The sequence below is a fragment of the Mastomys coucha genome, unplaced genomic scaffold, assembly GCF_008632895.1.
Source record: "Mastomys coucha isolate ucsf_1 unplaced genomic scaffold, UCSF_Mcou_1 pScaffold15, whole genome shotgun sequence".
NCBI classification, from domain to species: domain Eukaryota; kingdom Metazoa; phylum Chordata; class Mammalia; order Rodentia; family Muridae; genus Mastomys; species Mastomys coucha.
This window is the reverse complement of record NW_022196897.1, coordinates 64,012,073-64,035,204: the sequence shown is the minus strand read 5'-3', so window position 1 is coordinate 64,035,204 and position 23,132 is coordinate 64,012,073. Positions and strand designations below refer to the sequence as shown.

Sequence of the window (23,132 nt, the reverse complement as noted above, 5' to 3'; positions counted from 1 at the left end):
CATCATGAACAGCTCCTTGGAGACTTAATACTTTTTTATACATAATGACTGTGAGAAAGTACTATGAGATAGAAAGATCTGGAACACTTACTAGCATGCAGAAAATAGAACAAGTGTCAAAATTATACCAAAGAAATACAAATAAGAAAATTTGAGTTAGCAAGAGTTTTTGTTCAAGATGTTAGACATTTTCTTGTTTAGCAACCAATGGGATAGTTTGTAATTGTACTCAATTAAAAATCATACATCAGAAATTTCTTTCATTGAAGAATGAATGCCCATGTAAAGATCTGGTTTTGACTGAAATTATTCTGAATGCATTTTTAAGATTATGAATTTAAAAATGTTTAGCTATTTTGATTTGTACAAATGAATATTGATTTTCTAATTTTAAAGGGATTATAATTTTACTTTTTATTAAACTGTAGCTCAAAGAGTCATTCAAAGATATAAAAAAGAAATTCAACAATCTGAAGTTTAATTACTCCAAGAAAAATGAGAAATCTCGAAACTTAAAGACTCTTCAATATCAAATCCAACAAGTGGGTACATATGCTGAAAAAATTCAGGTAATGAGAAAGTAGTAAGTGTGTGTGCATGTGTGTGACTGTGTGTATGCATGTGCATATGTGTGTATGTAATTACTATAATTAGTGGAAAATAACTGCAGTCCAGGCATAACTCTATTTTACAGAATTGTAGTTTTCTATTTTTATAATGATTTGCCTTCTTGTAGGAAATGATGGTTTATCTCATTTTCCCTTTAAAAACAACAACTTTATTCTCTATAATTCAGAGTTGACTTTCACGGAAAGGTTTTAGTTATCTGCCTGGTGTCTAGTCATGTGATGCTGATTTTAAACAGACAGGAAAGAGTTCATAGAGTAATACATGGCAGCATTCTACCCAGAGAACAACTTTTATCACCGGCAATCAAGCATGCCGCTATTCTGAGAGCTTTCTAGCTTATTCACTTTTCAAATTTCTTGCTGACACCTAAAAACAAAAGAAATGTGTGTCCTCTGGGGGTGCCATGTTATAGTTCAGTGCATGTAAATGTTGCATATCACTTAAACCAGGTGAGATCTCTACAAATGCTCACAATTTATTCTAAAAAACATTCTAGTCCCTTGCATTTGACTGTCACCAAGACCACCAGCATGTGTGGTTGCACTGCTGGCTGCAGCACTACATCAGAGCTTCTAGCCCTATCATTCTACCCTAGCACCAGTGATGCATGTTGAAAAGTGTGTGCTGAGTTAGCACTGGAATGCTTTCTGCCAAACACACAGGTCTGCGTGTTTCCATGTTTCTTATCACCTGTTCCTGCATGCGCACACATGTCTCTGTGCGCCCTTCACCCTCTTTAGTATCTACCATAGATTCCAGAGCTCCTGATAAGTATATACACACATACATATACACATCTATGTTACATATTTACGATCTAGATTATTTGTAGGCTTTTTTTTATTTATGAATACTGACTGGAGAAAATATCTAGGAGAGAACCTATTCTTCCCAAAGTGCATTTACAGTGATTGTAATTTTAGGATATCAGAATTGTGGTAGCAGCATGTTTTCCCAAGTTATTCTGTTTTCCCACTAACATCATAAATAGTATGCAGTTTCCTGTTAAAAACCCTTTACCCCCATTTACAGGCTCTAAGGAAGAAAATGGGAAAAGTTAATAATAAGACATCTGATTCATTCTTAAGTTATCCCAGTAATAAAGCTAACATCCTTTCGGAAGCCATGGAGGATTTGAAAAAGCACATGGATGACTTTGACAAAGTTGTGACAGATTACAAGATGAATTTGGACCTGACTGAGCATCTCCAGGAAGTGATAGAAGAGGTATTTTCTTCTTGTTGTAATTCTATTCTTGCTGTAATGTTACTTCAGAAAATGCATTGTCCTGAGCATGGTGTAGTCCCAGTAGTTGGAGGCAGAGGCGGGAGGTTACAAGCTCAGGTGCAGTTTAGCCTCTATAGTAAGACACTATTTCAGAAAAAAAAAAAAATCTTCCTTCTTTAAAAAAAATGCAGTATTAGTTACTGCTGTTGTGACAGCCCTGGTCATGTTCCTCTTTGTTATTGATTTAAGGTGATTCCCAGAACTTGAATTGTCAGGTTAGAGGCGATGAACTAACTACACAAGGGTTTTGTTTTTTTGCACTGTCCAGTGGCTCTTGAGAAAGCTTTGGTTAATTTACTGCTTTTCCCAGGACCATGAGAGTTCCCATTTCTTCATAACCTCTATTCAGACTGTTTATCCACTGATATTACAACCACTGCTAGAAAGCTGTCTCAACACTCCAGCAGCTTATTTATTTCACAACATTTGAAAGCATGACAGAATAACCTGTGACTGGAATATCTCAGCTGCTCCATTACTGGTGTTGTGACCTTTGTTACTGCAAAGGGGACAGTGGTAGTCCACCTAAAATACATTGATATTTGACAAGGTCAGGATATTGCCTCATATTTTATACCAAAGAAACAACACCTGAGAGTCTTGCGCATCCTTTGTTGCCTATTATTCTGGCATACAAACTATCTTTCTTTACAGTTAATACACTTGAGTATTTGGACTTAACACCACACTATGAATGATCTGATTATTGTGTGAAACATGATGTACAGGTTTGCTGAAGCTTCTTGGCACTTACTTAATGCTAGCTTTTCACAGAGTCCTGTTTTGCTATTTTTTACCTAGCACAAATGCCTCTGGCCTGAGGCAGACATTCCTCCTGTCACGGTTACTTATTTTTAGAGAAAAATTGCTTCATACCTCCACTGTGCTTCAAGATAATGACTAGATTTATTTCATGAAGTTAGAATTCTATTCTTTGGATGATAATTCCTTGACCCACGTCTAAATTTCATTCTTAAAAGAAAATATATCATTAGAAAACTTTTTTAGCAGTATTTGTTGGTTATACTAAATTTTGAGTATTATCTACCCAATGTTTTTTATTCTTTTTAGTGAGCAAATGATTCTGCTGCTTGTGCTTGAAAGTGTACAATAGCGTCTTAAGAACTATATTTTAGACAAATCTAGGAAGGCAATTTCTATACTTTTGCCTTCTAATTTTTCTAGTGTGTATTTCTTTAATTGTACTTTTAAAATATATGCTCTGGAACATGTGAAAATATGTATGACTGTGTGCTGATATTTTCTTTAATATGACTTTGAAAGTTTAAAGACTATATGAACATAAAGTTTGAGAAAAATCAAAACCTGAAGCATCCTTGGTCAGTGTGAAGAACTTCACAAGGACACATACATTTCTTTAACTCTGTTTTCTTCCATTTGAATATAGTGTAACTTTTGGTATGAAGATGCAAGTGCCACCATTGTGAGAGTTGGAAAGTATTCCATGGAGTGCCAAACAAGGGAATCTGTGGACATCCTCCACAAGCAGTTCAATAAGTTTATTACTCCCTCAGTGCCTCAGCAAGAAGAAAGGATTCAGGAGGTCATCGACCTTGCTCAGCGCTTATACGGTGAGCTCTTGCGTGATAGTGATTTGCCACTGAACAAGTCTATTCTGAATCTGATCCAACAGGAAACAGATCAAAGCCCTTGCTATCCCCACCTAGGCTGAGAAAAGTCTCAGGTTCTGTTCCACATCCAGCAAATGTAAACAGTGGGGAATAACTCCCCTACTGTTCTTCCCACAGCAGGAGATGAAGCCTGGTTTTAAACTACCTGTCACCAGCCCTCCTTCCCTAGTCACTCTGTGGTCCATCCTTTCTATTCTCAGAATCAGAACCACGCTCTATAGACAGAGTATAACGTCCCCTAAGTGATTCTGTGAGCATAAGAAGATTCTGTGATGCTGGTGCAAAGCTTCCCCCTAAGGATTTCCGTCCTCTTGTTCCCATGAAATTTGATTTGTGGATTGGAGAAATGACTAGAGAACTGTCCCTCATCTTCCTCTCACTTGTTAAACACATGGGAGAACTCTGTCACCTTCCGACTGCTTTCTTCTCCTCCATGAAAAGAGTAGAAAAAGCTTCTTTGAAAGAGTCCCTTGGTGCCAATAATGCTAAGAGAGCAGTTCCATGGATTCTCTGATGGGACTCCTGTGAGATGATGGGAGATCCCCAGGGACCAGGCAAAGGCAGCCCAGAGCAAGACATTAGAAGGTGGTTCAGAAGGCATCCTCTGGCTTCCCAGAGCTGCTCCAGGCAATCAGTCTACAGTATGCAGCCCTACTCCCAGACAGATTCAAAATTCTTACGAAGATGCACTGTACTGCCTAATAGGCAATCCTTGTGAATAAATTGTCTATTATTTTCCAAAGGAAAATAGTAGCAATACACAAACACTAAAATATTAGCTGGAAAGCTAACGAGAAGAAACAGATGTCTCTCTCTTGCTATTAGTAAACGCTCTAAAAGAAAGTGTGAAGGGCATTACTAGCACTGTGGATGTCTGTCTCCATTTCACGCATGACAGTATAGACACTCCTTTGTCTGTCTTCTGCGCCAATGAGGAACATATATATAATACACTGTATTACATACAGTGCCTGTTCAATGTCAAGACATGGTAAGTACTTACAAAGACCCTATAAAAGTCACAATCTTCTACACTTTGCAGAGTTCTGTGTCCTGTCTTTCATGTGTTCTGGGTCTTATTACTGATACATGCATTAGTTATTGTTTGGATTACCCTATTAGAATGTAATCTCCATGAGACATGAAGCCTTGCCTGTTAATTTGAGCATTATAATATATACTAAGGACTCAGTAACTGTTGCAAGAATAAAGGAATAATTGAATACTATGATTGAAAATATGGATTCTATGAGTTTTACACAGTTATTATAGAGTCTACACACCTTTTAAAATATTTTATTTATTTTATGCCTGTGTGTGTGTGTGTGTGTGTGTGTGTGTGCACGCATGTGTATGTGTGTGTAGAATACACAGACCAGGTCTGAGGTCAGACAAATTGCAGAATCAACTCTTTCCTTCTACCATTTGAGTCCTGGGAATTGAACTCTGGTCACTAGACTTGGCAGCAAGCACCTTAATTCACTGGGATACCTCATCAGACCAAGAAGCTATACATCTTTTAAACTGTATTACACAATTACTCTGGGAATATGAAATAAAGCCATGCAGACAACTAAAGCATTGCTGAACCCTTAACACTTAGATTTTGCATTTCTTTTGGGTAGGGTAGAGAGATAGATGCCACAGTGATCATATAGAGGTCAGAGGGCAACCTGTGGCAGACAGTTCTCTCACTACACCATGTCAATCTCAGTGTCCTAACTCAGGTCACCAGGCTTGAAAGCAAGTACCTTTCTATGCTCAACCATCTGACCAGTCAGAATCCAAACTTTTAATGCAGATAAATTTATCTGAAAAATTAATAGTGAATGCCTGCTGTGCTGATTATGCATATCTGCATTGTTTATGTAGAAACAAAGAAGAGACAGTTCTTACAGTCAAAAAACATGATCTAGGTCTAAAAGTCACCACATTGCAAATGCTTGTCTTTTGTTATATGCATGCTTTTTATCTTCTGTTATTGGTGTTAGGGGTTGAATTTGGGGACTGTCATAGTCAGTTTTTGTCAATTTAATGCAAACTTAGACATACCTGTCAAGAGGAAATCTCAATAATTGCCTCTGTCAGATTGGCCTGTAGGTGTGTCTGTGGGACATTTTATTGATTGCTGATTGGTGAGAGGATGCCAAGGTCACTATGGGTAGTACCATTCTTGAGCAGGTGAGCCTGAACTTTACAAGAGAAGTAACTGAGCAGGCTAAGCAAGGAAGCCTGTCAGCAGCATGCCTTTATGGTCTCGGATTCAATTCCTGCCTTGAGTTCTTCCCTTGGCTTCTTTTGATGATGGATTGTAAACAATAAGCTAAAAATAAATCCATTCCTCCTCAGGTTGTTTTTGGTCAGTATCTTCCCAAAGCAACGGATAAGGGAACCAGGACAGGGACTCACAGATATTAAGCAAGCACTCAGCTATTTTTACATCCATAGCCAAGAATGAGTATCCTCTTGTAAGAAATGTGTGTTTCCATGCCTATGGAGTTGCCTGAGTTCTTCTGGATTTGAACCCCTCATCAAATGTAAATCAGAAGCACTGTCTCCCATTCTGCACAGTGCCTTGGCAGGTTGCTCCATGCCTTACTCTGCAGACCCTTTTTCTCTGACTCACGCCCATCTATGTTTGCTTTTGTTCCCTGGGTTTTCAGAGTCTTACCTGAAAACCCCCACTCAGATCCACATTCCTTGTGCTTTCTTCTAGTAGTTTAACATTCCAGGTCTTCAGATTAACTCTTTAATTCATTTCAAATTGATTTTTCTAACTCATAAACTGGGAAGAGATGATGGTTGAGGCCCATTTTTTTTTACTATATAGAGATAGATAATAGATAGATAGATAGATAGATAGATAGATAGATAGATAGATAGATATGATATGGATAGAGGTGATAGAAAGAGTACGGATAGAAAGATAGAGATAGGGGAGATAAAGATATGTAGGAATTTTTTAACATAGATTTACTGTCTCAGTTTGGCCTTGGATTAAAATATTTCAGAGAATTAAAATTACACACATTTGTGGCAGACAGGTTCAAACCAGATGATGGAGGGCCTTGAATGCCATCCTGGGAAATGTATATTCTCCAAGTGGTGAGGAATTTCTGAATGTCCTGGATAGAAAACCCTGATGAGTACTACATCTTGAGAGCACTAATATAGTGGCATTGTTTATGCTTCAAACAAGTGGCGATTGTGCTACAAATTTTAGAACTCCTGAACTAGTGAGTTTTATATAATTGTGGCAAAATAGCTGGCTCAGAGTCTCAGAGCCATCATTCCATGCTTGGCTGCCACGGACTGGGTTGCTTCGGGGACCCTTTGTTCCGCAGGGTGATAAGAGTTCTGGCCTGGTGGGCAAAGCATTCGGAGAGTGACAAACAGAGACAACACAAACAAGTGTAGTATCTGAGTATATTTGCACAAAGTGAAAATCAGGCTTATATAGTATACAGAAACAGAGCAAATGTCAGGGATCACGTAGGCAGGTAGTGGTCACATCAAAGTTAGTAAGATCAAACAGCCAGGTGTAAATGATTCCTTCGGAAGAGCGATAGTGCTCTTCCCCACTGGGGGACAGCCCTAAGCAAATTCTCTTGGTCTGAAGCAGGTATGCACCAGGAGGTCCCATTCTAGCAGCTCCTGGGAATGGTTCGGCTTGTAAGGCAAACATTAGTTCAGGAAACTATTCAACTACTCTCTAGTTTGTAAAGCAATTTTGCCTTGTGTGGCACTGCTCTTAGAGTTCTATGTTTACAGATAGAAGTAGTGTCTGATTACTATCTCTAACTCTGGAGATACCCTGTCTGATAAGGCAGCTTCCTTGTGGGAATCAGTAGGCAATAATGCCTGACCTTTATTGCTAGTTCTGGGGACACCCTGTCTGATAAGGCAGCTTCCTTGTAAAAATTCTAAGTTAATAATAGCTAGAAAATCAATTAGGATTATTGAAACACTGTGGGGGCCAGGAAATAATGTTTAATCTCAGTTTTAGCTAATAACAAAATATTTCTTAGGGCACCTTTATGCCTGAAGAAAGCACACAGAGCTCTCCACAGACTTTAGCAGAGACCAATCTGGAACACATCAGAGCTAGGAAATGTCAGCGACTGAATACTCAGGAGACTGGCTCTCTGTGAAGCATATGCCTCAGGTCTGTGATCAGGTTTTTTAGGCCTGACACTCAGATACAACTGAAGTAGATGAGTGCTGCGTGACACTTGGCATGTTCCACTTCTTTGGATTGGGTAGAATGTTTTGGCAACAAGAATGTGTAACAGAGAAGGCTTCTCACTTTACACCATCCAGAAAACAGGGAGTGATAAAGAAAAGCCTAGGTACAAGATATTTCTTCTAAGGCATATCCCCCAAGCAGCTTATTTTCTTTGATCCTTCCCACTTTCCACAGGATCTACTGCCTCCCAATAGTCAATTCAGTTACTAAGTGATCAACAAACAAATCCATTGCTTCAGGTCACAGGATCCTTCCCAAAAGTCCAGCCTTTGAACACAGCATTGAGAAACAAGCCTTCGACATGCAAGGCTGGCATTGATATTTCCTAATGAAACCACAATCCGGACATGGTGATGGCACACACCTATAATTCCAGAATTTAGGAAATGGAGATTATATAGTGAATTTAAGGCCATGTCTCACCTCCATCCCTCCCTACCCAGCAACCCAATATCCAAATATATCTAAACACTCGGCCTTTAAAATGCCTGCATTCATTGATTTCTGTTCAGTGTTTGTTTGCTAGGAAATTACTAACCACCAGCATTTCCAATAGACTTTAGGAGATAAATTAGCATCTAGGTTTTTTCCTTTTCTCTTGTTAAGAATTCTCTTTACATATAGGCTTATTTTTGTTCCTTCCCAGGTTTGGAAGAGGGGCAGAAATATGCAGAGAAGATTGTCACAAGACACAAGGAGATTCTTGAATCTATTACTGAATTATGTGGGTCTCTCGTGGAACTTAAAGAAAAACTGGTGGTAATTTCTTCTTCCTAGAATATGTATTATCAGGTGATATAAATAAAAATGTGTTAATCAAAATGTCTTCTGGTACAGGGATGTTCTACTACAAATTCTCAAGAGACACAACATGCACATTTGTCTCACAGCATTCTAACGTAATCATCTGGGGGGTTTGTGATAATTAACCCTGTCTCTTTCCCATCACTGCAGAGAAAAAATGTTGCCGGGAATGAGGACTGAATACAATTAAGGTGTCTCGTTTACATTTCTGTGGATCATATCCCAGAGGATAAATGTGTGCCGCTAAAACCAAAGCAAAGTTTATGTCAAGGAGTCTTGGGTTTATATTCATAAATAATAGATGTGATAGTTTTCTTCCTCCAGATTATGACACCAAAGAAAATAACACTAATATTCAGGAATTGCTTTTTATTGAGCATTTAGTACTATGGAAGTCTTAACCGTCATGACCTTCATGAAATTAAAATAAAATGATAGGTAAAAGCAGGGCAAATACTTAACGATGGCTATGATGGAGAAACGCCAACTAAAGGAAAACTATGTTGTTATGCTCTGAAATGCTTTGACTGATGCTGCCTTTACAACTGTATGACTGTGTGCTGACTTAGGGTAATAGCTATGTCACCAAGAGCATAGGTTCTTGGAATACCCTTGGGTTACAACTTGGATAAATTGTTTACTCTCTATGGGACTAGATTTTGTAACCCCCTAAATGGATGCTCCTGAGGCTTGGCTGCGAAGCTATTCAGTGTGACTGGGCACATCATTGCTGTGGTTCATGCCTATCAGTGAACTTGCAGTTCAGGTAGAGTTATATATTTCATGGCAAGGAATTTTATGATTTTTCCATGTCATAAACTTGAGCATTGACTCAATTTAGATAATCTAGGGGAATGTTAACTCAGTAGTTACATAACAAAGTTACCGTTTCCCTCCTGTAAAGCATCGAGACTTTTTCAACTTATTTTCTTTCCACTATTTTTTTCATCACACTTCAGTGAACATCTTTGTGCTTGGCTTTTTCATGCTTTTGCTTTATTTTCTATTATTGACACATACATTCTCCAACATGGATTTGAAACTTTAATCGAAATGCTATTGTTTCTGATATATGCAAAATTACATTGTATAACTTTTATAATTGCAAAACCACTAGTGTGACTAAGCCAAATATTTTAGATTATCTTTGAGAACATCTTACCTCTATTTCAACTCCCTGGGGTCCTGCTTCTTCTCCGTTACATACATGTATTAAGATGAAAATCCTTTTTTCTCTGACTCTGCTGACCATCATCTATAGTACCCTCCTTTATATTGTACATCTTCAGCTTAATGAAATCTTGTCTCTTCAAGTGTAGTTTCTTTCCATCCTTCATTTCCATGGGTCCACTCTTCTTGGAAGAGCTGCTTCTGTAACTTGCCTCTACTCTCTCATTTTCTATGCCTTGGACACTCTCTTCGGTTAGGATTATATTTCTGTTTTACATTTCCATTCTGGCATTCAGGTACTCTTTTATCCTACTCGTAAGTCCCTTGATTCTATATCTGGTTTGATGCCCCTTCCTGGATATTGCTGGGCTCATGTCCTTTTATGTTAAAAGCCCTTTGCTACATGACCCTTCCGTGGTTTTGAGATCTGTTACCTTCTTCATTGCTTCTAGATTAATTGCAGGTTCCTGTCTCACCTTCTTTAGTGTTTTTACTACTAGACTTTACTTCAAACGCATGACCCTCTAGTGCTCAAAATCATATCTGTACCGTAAGTTAAATAGAAATATCCCTTTCTCTATACAGATCTTCCTTATTCCTCCCCTGCTACTCACCCATAACACTTATAATTTTTTTCATTCACCCTAGTCTGTTCTAGCTGCTATGTTAAATACTATAGACCTGGTGGTGCATAAGCAAGAGAAATGTGTTTCTCACCATGCTAGAGCTTAGTAAGTTTGAAGTCAAGATGAAGGTGGTTTAACCATTGGGGTCTCTGCTTCCCCATAATCACTTCATCCCAAATTTATGAGGTCTGAGGGCAAAGGGTCTCTTAAATCTGTTTTACAAATTCACTAATGCAATCCTGAGGGTCCCAACCCTTCTTACATGGGAGCGCTTAGAGAGAGGATGCACAAACTGAAAAGGATAAGATAGTGATGAAAAGCCATTGCTGTTTGTGTACCAGTTTGACACTTTTAAAAAAGGCTTGCATACTTAGCATCTCCAGTGATTTCCAAGGAACTTTCATTGTTTGATACTTTTTGGTTTCCAGTGTTGGTTGTTTGTGTATAAGACAGTCTTTCTACATAACCTTTGGCTCTCTTGGAACTCACCATGTAGACTAAGCTGACCTCAAATTCTCAGATCCAAGTGCTTCTGCCTCCCTAGGCTGGGGATTAAAAGTGTGTTCTATGAGTGTTGCTTTCTTTCTTCCAGAAGGAAGATATGGGTCCAAAGAGATTAGAAGTGCTGTCCCTGAGTCTTCACAGTCACTGGTAGTAGATCTGGAGTTTGGAGTCACATCTAATTTAACACCTAGAATTCTTTCCACAACAGCTGCCATTGTGGTTTAGATTCCAAGTGTGTATTAGTGCTGAGTGGCTTATCGAGTAATACAAACCAGTTTCATTTTAGAGTAGAGATTCAAAGCTCAATTTCCCCAGTAAGTTCTCCCAAATTCTCTGAGCAAGTGTAATGTGGACTTTGGGGAATGTGCCTGTTTCCCTAACCATCTAATACCATGGTGCCCACACGACAATCTTCTACTATAATTCAAACATTGTTTGAAGCCATGTGCTCCATCCCTTGGGGCACCTGTGCCTCCATTTCTCTTCACAAATACTTGGCCCTCAAGCTGCCCCCTGCCAGTGTGTAAGCCCCACTACCTCTGTGACTAAAGCTGAGCCCTATAAAATGCAGGAACAAGTAATAGTCACAGGAGACAGCCTGTGTTCCCAACTGTTCTATTTCCTTCCTCTTTTCGATATTCTCCTAGTTTGCTTGTGTGGATTGCCAAGCTCTCCTCTTTATTCTCCTCCAGAGACCTCATCAATTCTTCCTCACTGATGCTCTTCAGCCTCCTAGTGTCCTACACAGTGATTTCCATCTCCAGAGAACATGCTTGCAGGAGCATCCTATGGTAACAGTCACTTCATTCTTTACAGGGCCTTTGAACAGTTGGTTTTACTGGCAATGAGCTTTACCAAAGGGCTGAGCAAGAGCTTGAGGGGAGAACATTGGTCTCTTGTGGAATGAATGCATTGACTGAAAAGTTGCTGTTGGCTTATTTTTTTCCCTAAGTGGTTAGCATATGGCTTTATTTCTCCAATTTTTCTAGCTCTCACTCTCACTAAACTTGCTTTGTTCAGCAGGGAGATGTTCCAAAGATGAGTTCAAATTTGGAAGATTTCCATGACAGTTGCATTGATCTGCTAAAGGAGCCAGGGAGGGATGAGCAGACAACATTCAATGAAGAAAGGAATGAGGTAATGAAATTATTCAGCTTCAGCTCTGTGTTATTTTGTCTTTGAGATTTGCTGTTGTTCATGATATACATATATATATATACATATACATCTCGACTCTGTCTCACCCATCAAATCAAGTGTCTGAATATAAACTCAATGTGAGTTTTCTCACCCTACCATGCCAGCTACCCTTACTTGGTCATTCTCTCTCATGTTTCTCTCTGTGTCCCCTCTACTGAACCCTAGAGTGATAAGCATCTCACAGACATGTTAGCCTAGGCTAACTCTGCTCTCCCATCTCTCATTCCATTGACCTTTTGTAGTCAATCTTACTTTATTTTATTTGAATACCTGTTAGAGTAGTACCAATAGGGGAACTTTTTAAAATTGTTTTACACAAACCATTAGGAAATATTAGTACATAAAACCAGGTACCACATTTTTCCACATTAGACTCTAATGCCACAAGATATTTCTAAGCACCTGTACTAGGGCACAGAATCCAGCTAAAATATAAATATTATTTAAACAAATGTTGAAATCCTTTATCATATACATGTAAATTAAAGCAACTAACTAGAAGACAACAAATCCTCATGAATACAAATGCTTTCAAAAGGCTTGTTTAAGTGGCCACAGCCTTCTGGGCCTTCCCTATGGGTATAGGCTTTATTTGCAGCTGCTGGATTATAGTTATGCTTGATTTTTTTTCTTTGTCAGTGTGCTTGTTTCTAGTTTTATTCTCCTGCATGAACAGCAGACCAGGCATGTTTCTCAGCAGCCCCCAAATTAAACTTGCTTTACACACACACACACACACACACACACACACACACACACACAAATTTGTAAGTTATTTCATGAACCTAGATTTCTTTTCTTGCGGTGAGTACAATTCTTCTGGATTCTTTACAGGGCTCTTCTCCGCAGACTGAGTCTGTGTCAGAGTCCAGCGCAATCATACGGCTCCTAGCCAGCATTAATACCATTAAGCAAGCTACTTTTGGAGTGGTACAATTTGGAGCCATTTACACCTGGGTCTCCTCTAAGTACAAAAAAAGCTGGCTAGCCTTAGTCATCTGTCTGACTTCAATCACCTGTCAAATGCTCATTCATTATTCTTATCCAAGTCAGGGTTTCTCACTGAAACACTCCTGGCATTTTACCCAGAGAAAGAACTTCAGTGGGGGTGGCGGGGGAGTGAAGGTCTTATGGAACAGCCTCGTGCTCCTTCTGTGAGCCCTCCTTGTTACTTAGCCTGTCTGGGTATGTGGATTGGGGCATGATTATCCTTTACAGCTAATATCCATTTATGAGTACATACCATGTTTGTCTTTCTGGGTCTGGGTTACCTCACTCAGGATGATTATTTTTCCTAGTTCCATCCATTTGCCTGCAAGTTTTGTGATGTCATTGTTTTTAACAGCTGAGCAATGATGTCATTATTATTATTATTAATTTTTTGGTTTTTTTTTTTCCAGACAGGGTTTCTCTGTGTAGCCCTGGCTGTCCTGGAACTCACTCTGTAGACCAAGCTGGCCTCGAACCCAGAAATCCGCATGCCTCTGCCTCCCAAGCGCTGGGATTAAAGGTGTGTGCCACCACTGCCCGTGATGTCATTATTCTTAACAGCTGAGCAATGTGCAGGATCCCCTTGCTATTTCCTGGCTGATGCTCATAACACTGCTGTCTGCCCAAGCTGGACTAGAAAAAAAAATATCCAATGGGCATAACCAATATCCCACTGGAAAGCAACATCATCCCTTATATATGTACAAAGACAGCTGGTTAAAATGAGAAAGAATCGTATTAAATACACCACATTTTAAAATCTGTGATTTTAAATATTTTTTATTTGTTACAACATTATTACTTTTTAGTTGTAAATATTTTCCTATACCATGTGTTCGACGCATTGAATAAAGACTCAGAAACAAAAGTCATTGCTGCTAAAGCAACCATGCTCATCTTTTATACCTAGTCAAAAGTTTATTTTAATCATGCTTTTATCTATTTTTATTAAAAGAAACAGATGTCTTTAAATAAAATAGATGCAACTTATCCTCACTGACAGGTGACTTTTATTTTAAAATAAATTAAAAGACACAGTAGATCATCAGTCGTTTACAATCAAGTGAAGGCCCCAATTACAGCTGTCAAGCATTCTCACTGACACCGTTTCCTATGCTGTCTGCCTCCTCCGTTGGTACAGACGGCATAATGAACAGGCAGCAGGACGCCTCATTCTCTAGCAGCGCCATCACACTCCCTCTCTTATTGTCTCTATCATTTACATACAGGTCAGATGTAATGATGCTCCAAAACCTCCAATGGGAAAATTGTAGGAAAGCCCCAGGAAAGCCTGGGGCCACACTGCCCTCTGTCCTGATACCCTTAAGTGCTCTGAATCGTCCTCAGAAAATTATTTGAGCTGGAAAACAAAACAAAACAAAACAGTTCTATAGAATGATTCTAAGAAGATATTTATGACAGGAACTTTCTCTTAGAGAGAGTGAGGTTCTTACCCCGGCTGAGGTAGAAGGCATTAAACAATCACATCCATGTAATGCACATAGCACTGTCCACAGATTAGTGCCGGTGTTTTATCCCTACGCTGGGTGCTGAAGCTAAAGCCATAGCAATATCTGAAAACTCCCAAGGTTAAATGGCAGGACAGAGTATTAAAGGACTTGCCTAAAGCCATCGAACCATTTGGTAGGTGATGAGGGATTCGGATGCCAGCACTGAGAGGTATAGAATTTAGGGCTAGGAGGGATTTAACAATCATCTGATCAAATCTCATGTTAGAATTGAAGAGACTGAGTGAGACAAAGGGGCATTAAATAGTTTTCCCTCGAAAATGACCGAAACTAATACCAGAGGTGGGCAGGCAGCCTGGTCCTTTTGGATTTCAGTAAAATACTTCTTCCACGAGGACCAGGAGGCGCTCGCAGGCACCGTGTCCTAAACATGAGCTGTTGGTAGCTTGCCGTGAATGCCAGGCTGGCCCTTCCCTCATCTGTCTCACCTGCTGTGCGCAGGAGGATTAGCAATAGAATGAAAGTACCTCTCTTTTAGACAGTTCAGTGGAGTGTCCTTCTCAGGCTGGGAGGAGAGTCCCTGGTTTCTTCTCACCAGGTCATGGAACAGGTGTCAGCCTTTGGAGACACGCCTTGGAAAACTAAGAAGAGTAAAGGATTCTCTTTAATTTTCTTCTCTCTTTCTTTACCTTGCTATACACATGTCTAAAGGTCTCTGGTCCCCTTTTATCTGTCCATGAGCCCTCCATGGGCCTTCTTCCCAAACATCTTCATACAGAAAGTCCTATGCCTAGTATTTTTTATTTACTTCCCACTAATCCCTCTAATCTTATTTATCCTAAAGTAAGAACACCTAATGTAGAGATATTTGGGAATGCAAAGTGTCTGGTATTCCTTTCCATGTGTGATGTGTACTTCTCCCTATGCAGTGAATTTTGAGGATCAGTTCTGCTCAGTTAGGTCAATGGGTCTACCTTACACAAAGGCAGTGACTATAAACCCTATTGGTTGTGCCTAGCTGTGGAAATCAAAGTTCACCAGTTATGCTAGACATATGAACCAGGGCAGTAGGTGTATAATTAATTAAAAGTCAGTTTATTGTTAGGAATATAAATGGCCAGAGATTTTAGAGGAAGGGTATACATGGGAGCTTAAAAGATTAAGCGTGGGAGCTGGGGAAGCGCCTCAGTCAGGAGAATACTTGGCACACTCATGAGGACCCAGTTCAGACTCCTAATACCCTGTAAAGAGCTCGGTACCACTGTGTTCCTGTAATAACAGCTCTGAGGAGATGGAGACAAGAGGCTCAGTAAAGCCTGCTGGTGACACAAGTCTGAATTAATTGGTAACCTGCAAAATTCAAATAAAATAAAACAATAGTAACAATGGAGGAAGATAAGTGACAATGCCTGGCATCTACACACATGTGCACAACATACATAGACAGATACATATTACATACCTAGCAAAAGAAGAAAGAGAGAAAGAAAAAGAAAGAAAGAGAGAGAGAAGAAAACCCCAAAGCTAACTATACCTGTTGAGATGGTGCGGAAAGACAATCAGCATGAAAGCAGAGAGCAGAGAAAGATGTCTGCGTAACAAATTTAGAACAAAGTCGTGGTCAGCAAATCAGAGCAGCATTTCCCAACTGATTTCCCAGAACTCGTCGGAAAGATGCAAGTGTCTTATAGAAATGATGATTCCATGCTGAGAAAATTAGAAAAGATAGTCACTACCTGTGAATGCTTACATGCCTCCTTCATAAGTGAGAAGTGTAGACATTTGGCAAACTATACCTCACTGAGCTTTAAAAGTAGTGATTGTAACATTGTAAAATGACTTGGAGGACCATCTGCCCATTTCCATGTTGATAACAGAAGCACAAGGACCAGGAGCCAAATCATTGTGATCAGAAAAGATATTTACATAAAATGTACCTTATTTGCTTGCTGAGATGAATGCTCTGTGGGTAACTCTTGGTTAGCGTCAGAGGCATAGTTTACTATGCTTTCAGGAAATCACAAGTGTATTCGAGAAATACACATGCAGTGTCCCCCTCCTAAGATAACTGAAAAGAAATAGGAACTGAATAAGGATTTGGTCAGGAGAGAATTCTACCTATGTCTGTTAAGTAGTTTTTCAATTCACCTGAGGGCACTTTGAATATTTTTTGGTCACGGTCATGGGACAGTTCCCAATAGGCATTTGGGGTTCAGACACTCTGGCACCATCTCCCTGAGGTTTACCTTAGGGTGTCATTTTAATGGGAGGCTGGGGAAAGAAGTGTATCCGCCTAATGAAAACTTGGCTTTCCTCCTTTGAAGGGGCAGGTGCAGGGAGCAGATGTGTTGGCCATCAACGGAACAAGAGAAGATGGGCTTTCCATGGACTTGAGGCAGACCTCATCTGACAAAGAGAACAGTGCCCAGGGTCTGATCCTTCCAGAAGACACACTCTCTGGAGAAGAATCTGAGTGTATCTCATCTGATGACATCTCTTTGCCTCCACTGCCAGTGAGCCCCGAGTCCCCTCTGGCACCATCAGACATGGAGGTAGAAGAACTTGCCAGCTCTTCAGCCCTCGCCCTGCATATCAGCGGCTACGGGATGCATACGGGGACAGGTGGTCTAGGGAAGGCCCAGGAATCTGTTCTTGCCCCACCCATTGCTTTTACGGATGGGTGCTGTAATAAGAAAGACACATTTACAAGTCATTTTGAGAGGCCCTACCCACAGTTGAAAGCTGAATCCTCATTAGCCTCCAGAGGATCAGTAGAGATGAGTACCAAGTTGCACGTCAATGTGAAATGTCCAGCGCGCATGCCCCATGAAATGCACGACAAAGCTTTACAGCAAAGCTCTCAGGCTCGGGAGAGCTCGCTAGAAATGCAGGAGAAAGTGCATGCTGATTCTAATGTCACTAAAACCCAAGACAGGCTGCATGCTGCCCTTGATGTTTCCCCTGGCCTCAGCTCTCAATCAGACACCAGCAGGAGCCATCAGAGGCAAGTGGGTCCCCAAGGAGACAGGAAAAACTCATCTGCAGAAAACAGCGTGGTCAGCCTAGCTGGCCAGGCGCCTCATTTCTCCAGGCTGCTGTCCAATGTAACTGTCATGGAAGGTTCCCCGGTGACTTTGGAAGTCGAAGTAACAGGATTCCCAGAGCCTACACTGACATGGTGGGTAGCCTATAATGAGAAGCCATAGACAAAAATAAATAACTATGGAGAGTATCTCATTTTGTGTGGACTAACCTAAAGGTTCAGGGCTGGCTGACTAACCCTCAGGACACTCAACCCTGCATGATTTGTTCTCACTGCACACCTCCACTTTCATTTAACTAAAGGCTTTGTGATGCCCTGGGAGTGGGGAGTAGCCATTTAAAATAATGATTGAACATCCCCCCTCCAGAAGCCCTGAAAGTTGATTCTGCTTGGTTTTCTTGCCATTTAACATTCCTCAGTTTTAATAATCCAGTCTTGAAATGCCAACCCTACTGTCTGCTTCTACATTGGAATGGCATCTTCTTAGCTTGACACCCTTCAGGGAATTACAAAGCCTAAGGCACTGTAGATTTTTTTCTCTTCCCTTTTTCACTCATTTCATCTTCTCAACAGAACCACAGGTACCTTTGTGATATTTGTTTGGGTAAGGTTTCTTTTAATAAATACCTTCAATATGAAATATTGAAATACTTTTATAGCTGCTCCTGGTGCCTGATAATAAGCTCGTTTTGGGAAAGTGATGTAATACCTGAGCCATGAACAGTGTAACCTCACTCTAGAGACATAGTTGCCTTTTCTTCTTTGTAAAAGTAAACCATAAAGTCAAGGCTCTGAACCAATTGCTGTGAATGGTAATGTTGTTCTAGCCTTTTCCATGGGGCTTACTTCTAAACCTTCACAAAATTCCCCTCCTGAGACAAAATCACTTGAGAGCAAACTAAGGAGGGTCAGTGAGTTTATACTGACAGGCTAAGATAAGTGTGCTATATTTTATTTATCAGGAATTTTCCATGAGAGTTATTTTGTTTTTGCATGTCTCATTGATGGTACTTGACTTGTGAAGCAGATATCTAAAGAATTTAGGAGAAAACTTTGGCACTCAAATAGTATGAGAATCTGCACTTGTGTAAGTGCAGAAATTAGCACTTTTTTTCTTTTGTTAGTTTTGCAATTGCATGGGTTTTTTTTTTTACAAATAAAAACTTTTATATTTATGAATTCAACAGGTATTTATTTCATAATTAAATACTAGTTCACCCCAAGGAAAGATGTCATCTGCGGTGTTTCTTATTTTCTCCATACAAACAAACAGCTCCATTAGTACATACCACTGAAGAACTGTGGCATATGTATTATTAGAGAACTATTGCAAATTGTAAAACATGAAACCATTTTGCCATCAGATCTAGAGTTTTGCCCAGTGAACAGTTGATAGGCTATCAGGAAATTGTGCATTCCCAGGACACTCTGAAGATGTAAAATATCAATTAGGTAATGGGGACAAAAAGTTGACTCTAGGAGATGGACCAAGCATAAGGGCCTGATTTCATATTAAAAGTTGGATACAGTGACAGGCATCTGTAATCTCAGTCCTAGGGTGGTGGAGATAGCAACTGAATCAGTGAGCTTCAGGTTCTATGGGGTAGACCCTGGCTCAGATGATAAAATACAAAGCAGAAAAGAAAGACTTCAGCATCTGGCCTTGATACACACATACATACATACATACATACATACATACATACATACACACACACACATACATACACATACACACATGCCCACACAAATACATATACATACACATATGCATAATATATATACACATGCACACATGTGCATACCTATATGCCCACACAAATACATCCCAGACACATACAAAGAAAACTGACTTGGGTTTCTCATCAGTCCTTGTATGGAAGTATTTATAAATAGATGTAGAATGTGAGATGTGAGAAATAAATTCTTTGCTGTCTAAGATGATCCAGGTAAGTATTTATGCTCATAAAGAAATTTTAGAAATAGGTCATTTATAGTCAAGGTGTATGTCAAAAATGCATTTTATAACGAGAAGTCATTGTCTTCTAATGAATTTAATTCACCAATAAAACGAGCTCCTTTCAGCAGGAGTGGTGTAAAGCCCCTTCTTTTACATTGTGCATTTGTCCTGGGGGGCTCTGGTAAATGAGCACAAAGGGCCAGTGAGCCCCACTCCCATTCCCAACTGATCCCAAATCAGTTGGCATCAGTTATGGGAGTTACAAGTGCTGCTAAAAGCTGCAGAGAGGATGAAATAGGCTGGATAGTCAAGTGCCACTTCACACTCTAGCTAACTGTTGCCACGAGGAAACGGTGATCCTGTATGACCAGAGGGCCTGTATTTTGTTGTTGTGTTTGTTCTTTGTTTTGTATGCGTGTTTTAAAGAATAACTGGATGTGTGTATTTTCATCTATAATAATTTAACTGTTAGATGTTATCACAGAACTTTCAGAAACATGGTCTGAGTCAATCAAGGTAATTTTCTGCTCCCTGGTGTCTACCATAGCTAGCTAGACAATCCCTGCTAATGGCTAGGGAATACTGCAGTGGGGATGGGCCTAAGAGCAATAGCAGTGAGAACTTGGGAATGATGGAATCAAGAAGTGACCCTGACTTAAAACTGACTCTCTGCTTTAGGTTCAAGAAGGGCCAGAAACTGTGTGCAGATGGACACTTACAGGTCTTGCACAAGGACACAAAGTATTCGGTGTTCATTCCGAAGGTATGTGAGGCAGACGCTGGCCTCTATGTGGCTCAAGCCCAAAACTCTAGTGGCACCCTGTCTTCCAAAGCCATCCTCCTTGTGACAGGTAACCATGGGCCACCAATTACGAGAATAAACTGGATTATGCTGTGTATCATCTATGTCAGTGTGTCAGTTATATACTGGCTGCTTACCCAGTAGTGACATGTTGCCATCAATGGACATTGTTATGAGCCTAAAAGACAATATGGTTATTTTCTCACTCATCACACAAAGCACTCCCCCCCACACACACACCAATTTATCTCCATTAACCCCAATGCTAGGTGGAATAATTGTATTTTCTCTACGATTTAACATACTTGGGGAACACGGGAATTTATGTACAGTGAATAATGACACATTTTGTACTCTAGGAAGAGAAATATTCTATATAATAAACTGATCTCTTGTTTAGAGGCATGTGAATGCTCACATAGATCACAAGGATCATAGGGTTGTGATCTAATTTTCAAATCCAAATGTTTGATAATTTCTCTCTCTCTCTCTCTTTTTGATGGTTCATAACCATGTCTTTGTAGGTAGGGCATTACATCAAACTAAGGGTGTGATTCTCAATATTGTATTAGCTCTCCTTTAACTGTGCTTTTCACATTTTGATCTTGTTTACTGAACAAACTTGACCTATGCCATGTCAACATACTCTACATTCCTGAGTCTGAGGATGTCACTATCAAGAACCATTCCTCACCATGGTCTCTTGGGCTCAAAGTTGGAGAACAGACGTGCCGTCAGCTTCAAAATAGAGTCAACTTTTCTATTAGCTCTGTATGTCATATGTCAAGATGGAATACAGGCTGCAGGAGGGGACTAGTTTTCCCCGCCCTTCCTCTGCTGTGCATTGGCCATCCTGTGCATAACTGTAGGCAGGTCCTACTGCATCTGACGTTGCTGCTGCTGTTGCTGCTGCTGCTGCTGAACATTTGTGTAGCCATTAGCAAGGCATCTCAGTGCCTCCCTTTCCCACCTGGAAGAAGGGTTCATCTACCTCTTGACAACTGAGTTTCTATTTTATGTCCTGTGGTGATCTGGCCAATGGAAAAGTACTAAGTGAAGACTCATTACAATGCTTGGTGTGATTTGCCATCTTGCTACTTCCTCATTACCCATTAATTCCCCTTCAGATGCTGATCTTTTAGAATATTAAATGAAAAGAGTGCTGTTAATATGTAATTCCCAACTACTCCCTTGGGGGAGGTAAGACTGATGTTCTATGAATTAGAGTTTAAATTCCTTTCTAACTTCTTACAACTACATCCTTTTCAAAGGATTTGGACAGTAACCTCCGGAGGATATAGTTTGGGTGTTTTAGGGGGAGACTGGGTAACATAGAAGAAGACAAATCTAGCTTTCTTTTGTGCAATTATCACTGTAATGTTGAAGAATGTTATATGGCTTCCTAATATGCATTATTCAAAAAAATAAGAGGCATTTGTTTTCACATTTTAAACTTTGTCATGCTAGGGTAAAATCTTAAGTTGAAAGGATAATTTATTACAGTTTTGATGAAGGGAAGAAATTAATTATGTTTCTGGAAGACTGTCTACAAATAATCAAAACATTTGAATAGAATATGTTTGATGTGATATTAAAAAGCTACTGAATATTGTGGAAGATAAGAAATGTCTAGTCTAGTAAAAAGTTGGCCGATTTTTTTCTTGCCTTGTGTATACAATTTAAATAAAAAATTGTACGTGTTTTCTTTCAAGTTTTGACAGAAAACTATTAAAATCTTATATATACACATCATCCTGAGGACCTCAATCTTTTCGCTCTCATCATTTTGTCCAATTTTAAGATTTTCCATATCTTACCTAGCTGCTATGGCCCATGTGGAAGCTAAACCATAAAGTCTATTCATGCCCAAAGGAGGCAGGCAGGTAACAAATTCCATCCTGTCATACTTTCTAGCATTTATTAACTTGATGAGGTCTCTGTTCCAATGCCGTCACCCTGGTTGTATTTAGGTTTGAAGATTGCCAGAGCATGTGAATTGCAAGCTCACTTTACCTGTTTTGCTTCAGTTAATATTCTTCCTCAGGGAGTCAAACGATATAGACCTTCATCATGATGTATGACCCACTAAAACTTGTAAAATCCCCCAAGATGCACATTTGTATGTGTGTATAAATTGAGCCCATGTATTGGAGAAAAATATTATGTGGGTATTCAAGATATAGTTCAAATAGCTTTGTAAATATCTCATCCATCTCGGGTATGAGTGGACTATTTATGCAGCAGTGAGGAATTCTAAGCTAGCCATAAGACTATTCTTCTATTAATTAAAAAAAAAAAAAAAAGACCTTAAGTACAAGTCTCCTTACTGATGGAGTTCCTATCTTTACTGAAGAGTTTTGTGTATTGAAATGCCAGGCTGAAATTTGGCCACTGGTGAGTTGTCCATCTTCCAGTCAATAGCTTCCCACCCATGCCTAGAAGCACCCCAACTCAACTCCGTGGGTCACACACAGACAAAGTGAAAAGGACAAAGGGGTTTGTTGGAAAGGACAGTTTCAGCAGCAGAGGAGGAGGTGACAGAGGGGACATGAAAATGACAAAAATTCATCATGTACAGTGTGTGGAACTCTCACAGAACTAAAATATAAAACAAAAGTGAGAAAATTCAAGGAAGGCTTAAAATGCATTAACAGTAAATACATAATTTATACACACACACACACAACTGAAGCTAGTGAAAGTAAAGTTTGTACTGCAGAAGGATCCGTGTGTGCCGCGTCTTTCCTGC

General features: G+C 39.7%; 1 protein-coding gene across 5 annotated transcripts in view; it reads left to right on the top strand.

Moving 5' to 3' along the window:
* The window catches only part of Ccdc141 (coiled-coil domain containing 141), a 172,335-nt gene extending 150,203 nt beyond the window's left edge, over positions 1-22,132 (top strand). Inside the window, exons 18-25 of one of the 5 annotated variants that reach the window (XM_031370744.1) lie at positions 429-542; positions 1,663-1,857; positions 3,326-3,509; positions 8,462-8,574; positions 11,612-11,710; positions 11,940-12,056; positions 16,903-17,756; positions 20,260-22,132. In XM_031370744.1, the coding sequence (XP_031226604.1) occupies positions 429-542; positions 1,663-1,857; positions 3,326-3,509; positions 8,462-8,574; positions 11,612-11,710; positions 11,940-12,056; positions 16,903-17,756; positions 20,260-20,527 (1,944 nt within the window). In that variant the 3' untranslated portion in view covers positions 20,528-22,132. Of the gene's footprint in view, positions 1-428; positions 570-1,662; positions 1,858-3,325; positions 3,510-8,461; positions 8,575-11,611; positions 11,711-11,939; positions 12,057-16,902; positions 17,757-20,259 lie in introns of all 5 variants that reach the window. The other 4 variants (XM_031370741.1, XM_031370743.1, XM_031370746.1 and 1 more) reach the window with 4 other exon arrangements.
* Positions 22,133-23,132: the final 1,000 nt, after the last annotated feature.